General features: G+C 34.7%; 1 protein-coding gene across 1 annotated transcript; it reads right to left on the bottom strand.

The window, feature by feature from the left end:
- Positions 1–6,264: 6,264 nt before the first annotated feature.
- Positions 6,265–8,104, bottom strand: LOC149318889 (uncharacterized). The gene is made up of 2 exons (XM_089507910.1): positions 7,997–8,104; positions 6,265–7,357 (listed from the first exon to the last, which is right to left on the bottom strand). Exon 2 carries the CDS (start codon positions 7,355–7,357, stop codon positions 6,398–6,400), a length of 960 nt encoding a protein of 319 aa, XP_089364036.1. The 5' UTR covers positions 7,997–8,104; the 3' UTR covers positions 6,265–6,397.
- Between the last annotated feature and the right edge of the window lie 138 nt (positions 8,105–8,242).

The following is an 8,242-nucleotide window of genomic DNA, read 5'->3' as shown; positions in this document are numbered from 1 at the left end:
TATCAATTTCATAGGCTTTTCATAGGCTTTTCCACTGAAATACTCTGAAATATAGGCTACAGCACCTGGTATTCATTGGCTGTGTCCCGTCTAAGTACAGTATAACCAGAGCTGACTCTGCTTAGCTTCCAAGTTCAGATTGGATCTGGCATCCTAAAGTTATTTAGGCTCACAACTGCACCTCTTTCTAAGGGGCCCTGCACTAAAAGAACCATATTTCTCTCTCTTACTCTCATCTCTCTGAGTTATACGGTTCTTTCAGTGGAGCCCCTTTACCTCTAACAGCATAGCATTCAGAGATTCAACAGCTACAGTTTCCTCAGAATTAGGAATGTAATGATATTAAAAGCTCCACTGTTGACCTTCTGTATGGCATAGAGCTCTTAAATGCACAGTAATGCAAGTGAAGAAAGAATCACTCCAAATCAAATTGTGGGTACAACTAATAGATATGTCAGGATCAGCTAGGTCTCAGAATGGAAACTATCTGCTCTATATGTATACACAGTTTTCTGTGCTTAAAAAAAAACCTTTCTCTTTATACAGATCCTTGCTTTGTCCCACAACCTTGGTTTCTACACAGTTCTTGTTTTGTGCAAAACCTTGGTTTTGTGAATGAAAGGAAGTTTCTGCACAAATGCATTTTTTACAAAAAAAATCCCATAATATGAGCGATCAAGGGAAAAGGTAGAGAAATGTTCATACTTGCATTCAGTGAGGAGAAAACGGTTGACATTATTTGTTCTTATGTGAGAGAATGAAACAATTGCAGATTAATATTACCAGACCTTTTGATGCCTGAATGTCCTTCTCAGCCTACAGACTCACTGCCCTCAAGTTAATATATCTCTTTTTTTTTCTCCCAAAAAAGATTCAAACATAGGGAGTTCAGTTATAATTTTAGGGGAAAAAAACTTCATTTTCTGTGAACATTCTTTTAATGATGGATTGATCATTCACATCGACACTTTGATGCTGCAGTGATTGACATAGTGAATGTATTAAATTAAAAACCACTCCTAAATTGATTAAGTATAGACATTTTTAGGGAGGGAGAAACCACCCACTGCCACAACCTTTGCATGATTGTAGCCCTTATAGCAGTATCCAGAGAAAGATTTCCATCAATGTCCCGCACACGAGATGCTTCTTTCTGTTTTGCTCTCCCCATCCCTGTCCAATTTGACACCTTTCCATTGTCCTCCTCCCCATCGAGGCCAACAGTGGTGACAGCTGATCTTACAAGCAGAAATTTTCCTTATTCTTCCATAGGCTGGGCTAGGCCTTGCATGATAGCATCACTGCTTCCAACTAGGAGGAAAAAAAGAGATGTCATCCATAGATCTCAAGTTCATCCCATCCTTCTCTCTCTTTACTTCTCTTCTTTTTGTGTGAGATCCAAGATGTGTTATTTTGGCTTGAGATGGGGAGGAGCCCACAAATGCCCTTCTCTCTCTGCTCTGGGTATCATATGCTCTAGATTTGCCACTGCTTCCAATTAATACAGTGGGCTCTTGGGATCCACTGAGGTTTGGCCCCAAGGTCACCCATGGAAACAAAAATCCATGGATGCTCAAGTGCCCAACAGGGCACTGTAAAATAGTGCCCCTTATATGAAATGGAAAAAAACAAGGTTTGCTTTTTGGTATTTATGTATATTTTTTAAAAAAAATGTTTTCAAGCCATGGATGCTTGAATCTGTGGATAAGGTATCCATGGATCTGGAAAGCCAGAAAGCTCATGGTCTTCCCTCCATTTTGAGTGAATTATCTCTCTCTCACTCTCTCTCTCTCTCTCTCATAGTATAGTCTGGCAGCTAAGTTGCAGGTTTTTTGTCTTCCATGTTCTATTCCTCCATCCTTCTCAAAAACAGTGTCCTGTAATAAGTACTTTTTTTTTTTTTTTATAAATTTTATTATTAAAATTAAATGATTACAAACATACAACTTACATATCATACATTCTCCATTACATTTGGATACATTTTGCAACATATAATTCACATGCTATTTAATCTTCTAGTTCTAACTATACCTATCTTCTTACCCTTTCATTCCTATGTGTATCTTATTCTTCTTTTCTCTATCTTCTATATTTCACTAATCTCTAATCTTTAATTCTTCCTATCTTATCCTCTTTCACTTTCTTTCACTCTCCCATTCATACAAATTAGCTTCCTGCTTACCTACTATATCCAGTTACATATATTGTTTCCCCTATATCTCTGTATCTCCTATTCTTAAAATCCATTTCTCTTATTTAATCTAACTTAATAGATGCAAATTCACCCAATTTTCCCTTTAGAAATTCCATTACTCCTTCCCAATCTTCCATTAATTTACCTTCTGTATCATTCCTTATTGCCTGCGTTAGTCTATCCATTTCCATCCCCTCATATAATTTCCACATCCAATCCTCTTTTGATGGTATATCCTCACATTTCCACTTTTGGGCAAAGCACATCCTAGCCAGGGTAATCATATAATAAACAATCTTTTCGTGTTTTGAACAGATTTCCTCTCCAAATATCCCTAAGAGGTACAGTTCTGGTTTTAGTTGTAATTTTATACCCAAGATTTTGCTAATCATTCCATTTATCATTGTCCAATATTTCTTTGACCATTTACAAGTCCACCAGCAGTGGTAGAATGTGCCAATTTCACTTTTACATTTCCAACACCTATTTTCTTTGATTTTATATATTTTTGCTATTTTATCAGGAGAGAGGTACCATTGGTAATACATTTTATAAAAATTTTCCCTTAGGTTTTGGGATGCCGAATATTTAAATCCATTTTTCCATACTTTTTCCCACTGTGTTAGTAATATAGGGCGTCCAATATTTTTTGCCCACTGAATCATCTGATGCTTAATTACCTCCTCTTCCATGTCATATTCCAACAATACTTTATAGATTTTTCCGATTAATTTGTTCCCCTCAGAGGCCAGTATTTTCCCCAGCTGCGATTCTTCTCCCCTTCTCTCGAATCCGTACGCTTTAAGATCTGTTCTAAACCTTTCGTAAATTTGTCTATATGTAAACCAGGATACTTTCCAACCTTCTTTTTCCAATTCATCTTTTGTTTTAATTCTCCAATTTCCATCTTTGTTTTCTATCAAATCGTTATATTTATACCATTTACTCTCTCTGGCCATTTCTTTTCTATAGAATGCTTCATGAATGGAGACCCATCCATTCATTTTCCGTAATATTCTTCCTTTATGCCGATTCCACACTCTTATTAGGGGTTTCCTAATTCCATGATTCATAAAATTTTTATTTTGTTTAGCTTTCTCATATACTAAATACGCATGCCACCCCAAACTCAGTCCCTCCCCCTCTAATTCCAGTAATTTTTCCTTTTCAAGGATAACCCATTCTTTGATCCATACTAGAGCACTTGCCTCAAAATACAGTTTTAAGTTTGGCAGGTTTAGTCCCCCTCTTTCCCTCGCGTCTTGTAATGTTTTTAGCTTTACCCTAGGTTTCCTTCCTCTCCATATGAATTGAGCTATATCTTTGTTCCAATCTTTGAATGGTTTATCAGAATTTATAATTGGTATTGTTTGAAATAGATATAACATCTTTGGTAGAACATTCATTTTAATCACTGATATCCTTCCCATTATTGATAAATTTAATTTGTTCCAATTAATTAGATCTTCTCTTATTTGGGACCATAGTTTCTTATAATTATTCTCATACAATTCTATAGACCTGTTTGTAATTTGGACCCCTAAATATTTGGTTTTTTTTCCTACTTTTATTCCGAATTTCCTTTCTAGTTCTTTCTCTTCTTCCTTTTTCATATTTTTTGTTAAAATAATTGATTTCTCTTTGTTGATTTTACATCCCGTGATTTTGCCAAATAATTCTAATAAATTTAGAAGTTTCCCTAAGCTTTCCATAGGGTTTTCCATTATTACAACCACGTCATCTGCAAAGGCCCTAACTTTGTAATCATATTTCTTAATTTTTGCCCCTTCGATTTCAATGTTTGATTTTATTTCTTTTATAAGCAAATCCATGACAAGTATAAACAGTAATGGCGAAAGTGGGCATCCCTGTCGCGTCCCTCTCTGGATATCTATGGTTTGCGTTTTTTCTCCATTAATCCTCAATTGTGCTCTCTGATTGTTATATATTTTCCCTATCCAATTACTGAAATTTTCCCCTACTTTAATTTTCTTCAACACTTCTAAGGCCAAATTCCAATCTACTGAATCGAACGCTTTTTCAAAGTCAAGAAAGAAAAGACCCAGTTTTTTCTCATTGTGCCTTTCGTAGTATTCTAGTATATTTATAACCATCCTTATGTTTTCTCTTATATGTCGATTAGGTAAGAAACCTCTTTGTTCTTCATCTATTGTTTCACTTAGACATTCTTTTAGTCTTTTTGACAGAATTGAGGCAAATATTTTATAATCATTGTTTAACAAAGAAATGGGTCTATAGTTTGCTGGGTTCAACCGATCTTTTCCTTCCTTATAAATGAGAGTAATCTCTGCTTGTTTCCAAGTATCAGGGATGTTTCCTATTAGCGCTTCGTTCATCACTCTTTGTAACGGTCCACAAATTTCATCCATAAATACTTTATAAAACAGTCCCGTAAATCCATCATTCCCTGGTGCTTTACCTGTTTGGCATTTTTAATTGCCTCTTGTATTTCTTTTTTAGTAATTAATCTATTTAAATTCTCTTGTTTTTCCTTTGTTAGTGTTTGAATTTTACTATTAATCAGGAATTCTTGAATTCCTTCTTTTTCCTCCCTTCGTTCCGCATACAAATCCCTATAAAACTCCAGAAATACTTCTTCTATATCTTTCTGTTGTGTTAATAGCTGATCCCCTTTCTTTATTTTGTTAATAATGTTTTTTTCTCTCTCTCTTCTTAATCTGTTAGCTAACCATTTCCCTGTTTTGTTTGCATGTTCAAAACTATTCTGTTTAGCAATCTTCAAATTTTTTTCCAACTCTTTATTCGCTTCAATTTCTAGTTGTTTCTTTAAGACTTTTATTTCATTTTGTGTTGTCTTATTATTTGGCCTGTTTTTTAATTCCTCCTCCTTGTTTCTCAATCTATTGTTTAAATCTGTTATTTTCTGTTTTCTCCTTCTCTGATATATTATATTTTGATGAATGAAGAAACCTCTTATAGTAGCCTTAGCTGCATCCCAGACCACTGCCGTTTCTACCTCTTTATCCAAATTTTCCTCAAAAAAAGACTTTATCATTTCCTTTCCTTTCTTAACTATATCCTCGTTTTTTAGTAAATCTTCGTTCAATCTCCAAGAATACTTTTTAGATGGTTCTTTGAGATTTAGTATAATTGGGTTATGGTCAGATATTTCTCTATTTAAAATTGACATTTCTCCCACCTCTTTAATCAATGAACTAGTGACCAAAAAAAAGTCTATTCTGGATAAAGACTTGTGCCGTTCTGAGTAAAAAGTAAAATTCTGTTTATCATTATATAAGTGCCTCCAGGTTTCAATTAAAGAAAAGTTCCTCATTAGTTTAAAAAAATTTTTGGGTAGCTTTCCCTGGTTATCGTTAATTTTATTCCCAGAAGTCCGGTCCAATTTGGGTTCAATCACTCCATTGAAGTCTCCTAATATGATTATGTGTTCATAATCAAATTCCGCTACTTTCCCGCTCAATTTAGCGTAAAAAACGTTTTTACTTTCTTGCGGGCCATACACACCTATTATCAAAATTTTCCTACCACACCAGGAGATTTCCACTCCAATGAAATGTCCATCTTTGTCGTTAAATATTTCTTTCGATTCTAAATGCTCTTTAACATATATTAGTACCCCTCTCTTACTTTTATCAATTGAACTTATGTATTCTTTCCCTAATTTATTATTCTTTATCAATCTTACATCTTTTGTTTTTATATGTGATTCCTGTAGGCAAATAATGTCCAAATTCTTTTTCTTCAAGTATTGAAATACCCTCTTCCTTTTATTAGGTGAGTTCAAACCTTTTACATTTAGCGATAGAATTTTCATCTCTTATTATTTCTCTTTTAACTCAAGTAACAGATTCAGTTCCTTTCTCAGGAGCTGTTTTCTCAGTTTGTAATTGTCACCAGATCCTGTGGTCCAATAAATTATGAGATGTGTGCAAAGATGAATTATTTACTATGTGAATAGGAAGCAATTACTTTCTCAATAAAGAAAACTAAGCAGTTTTCCAAAAAGAAGTTTAAACTTTATTTAAATATTATGATTCCTACAATTCAGAAATAGAAATCAGGTAAGTGTTAAACTAAAAGTTTTGATTCTCTAATAATTTAAATCTAAAAAAGTTTCAAAATTTTGTGTTTGGTTCCTTTTATTTTGCTCTTCGGTATCTCTTTTTCCTTTTTCCAAGTAAACTTCTTAGTTTCCTGCTATTCCTCAATTAAGTCCTCCTCTCCTTCTTCCTCTTCCTCTCCTCCTCCTTCTTCTGGTTTATCTTTATCTTTATTTGCCTCTTCTCCTCTTCCTCCGTCAGGTCCTTCCTTCAGGCCTTTCAAGAACAGTCTTGCTTTTTCGGTTGAGTTCAATCTAACTTTCTTTTGTTTCCAGTTCACAATGACGCCTTCCAGATCGTCCCATTTGTAAAGGATTTTCCGTGCCCTTAATTGTTCAATTAAGAAACTGTATTCTTTCCTTCTTTTAAGGATCTTTCCGGGGATGTCTCTCAGGACTGTGATCTCTTTGTCTTCTATTATCAATTTTGTAGTGTAGCTTTGTCTTAGAATTATTTCTTTAGTCTGTTTCCTGACAAAATAGATCACCACGTCCCTCGGGAGTTTCCTTATCTTAGCGATACGAGAGTTTATCCTATAGGCCCGATCTATTTCCCACGGGAATAACGTCTCTGATTCTCCAATAAATTTTGCTAGTATTGGCGTCAAGAGGGTGTACAAATTTTCGTTTACATTTTCAGGTAGCCCTCTCAATTTTAGGCAGTTCTCCCTTTGTTTCAATTGTAATCTCAATATTGAGTCCTGGTCTTCTTGTTGGTCTCTATACATTGTCTCAACCTTTATTTCCATCTTTCTCATGTCTGTTTCTAATTTTTCTACCTTACCGTTCATCTGCTTCAGATCCGTATCAATCTTGTCCAGTCTTGAGTTTACTTCTCCCAGTTCGTGTCTCAAGTCCCTCTTAAATTCAGCCTTCAAATCTTCTTTCGATTTTTCAATTGCCTGGTTTGTTTCTTGATGCATTTTTCTAATTTCTTCCATCATCTTTTCGTCTGGTTCTGATAGTTTGGTAGGGGTGTCCACTGAAGGTCTTCTAAGTATATTGGCTGTTGAGTTTGGTGTTGACTTCGCTCCCGTTTTCCTTGTTCCCACTACCATCTTTCGGTGTGTTTCAGGTAGAGTAATATAGAATCAAAAGGAGACACAATGGAAGAAACAGTATATAAAATAGACTTCTAAAAATTCTAATAAAGTTATTTTAGTGGACAGTAGTGTTATTTTGTCTTTCCCAATTTCTAAAGGAGTGTATTCAAAATTTATAGATTTTAGATTTCCTTCCTTGTACCAGTCTAGATCTAGATCTAGATCCTGTTCCCCCTTCCCGACTATAACTTGAACTCTTCAGTCCCTAAGATTTATTTACTTCTCCACCAGGCTATTATTTAGACTCGACTATCTCAATTATCTCAATCTTATTTATTTATTTGTTTGTTTGTTTTTGGGTTATTCACTTCTTATTGTTCCTGCTCACATATAGACAAATTTATCTAAGGTTTCCCCGTATTCGCAGAATCAACTTTACACATTTGCACACTCAATACAGTATTTTTTATATATATATATATATATATATGTGTGTGTGTGTGTGTGTGTAAATAATATGTATATATTGACTAATTATATGTGATATCTAATTCACCATTCACCAGCATTCAAAGAGGGAGAGAAGGATACGGCCCACAGCTGCTAATTGTTTGCTTGTTTATGTTCACCTCTGCAATCAAATAAGTCACTTACTTGTTGTTTCCCTACAGGGTAATCAAATCTATTTTCTTTCCAAATTCTTCCTCTCTTTCTGGTTTCCCTCAAATACCTGAAGGAGGAAGAAATACTATAATATCAGCTTGGAACCACCTGCCTGTTTAGATTTAGATAATACACTGTGCTACCTCAAGCCTCCAATAAAGTTCTTAAGATCCCCCCCCCCTTTTTTTTTTTCTTTCCCCTTCCTTTTTTTTTTCTTTCTTTCCCTTTAAATGATTA

This window comes from Sceloporus occidentalis, unplaced genomic scaffold, assembly GCF_023333645.1.
Source record: "Sceloporus occidentalis isolate IW3139 unplaced genomic scaffold, rSceOcc1.0.p SCAF_2, whole genome shotgun sequence".
Lineage (NCBI taxonomy): Eukaryota > Metazoa > Chordata > Lepidosauria > Squamata > Phrynosomatidae > Sceloporus > Sceloporus occidentalis.
Note: the sequence above shows the minus strand (reverse complement) of the source record. Positions and strands in the feature narration are given on the sequence as shown.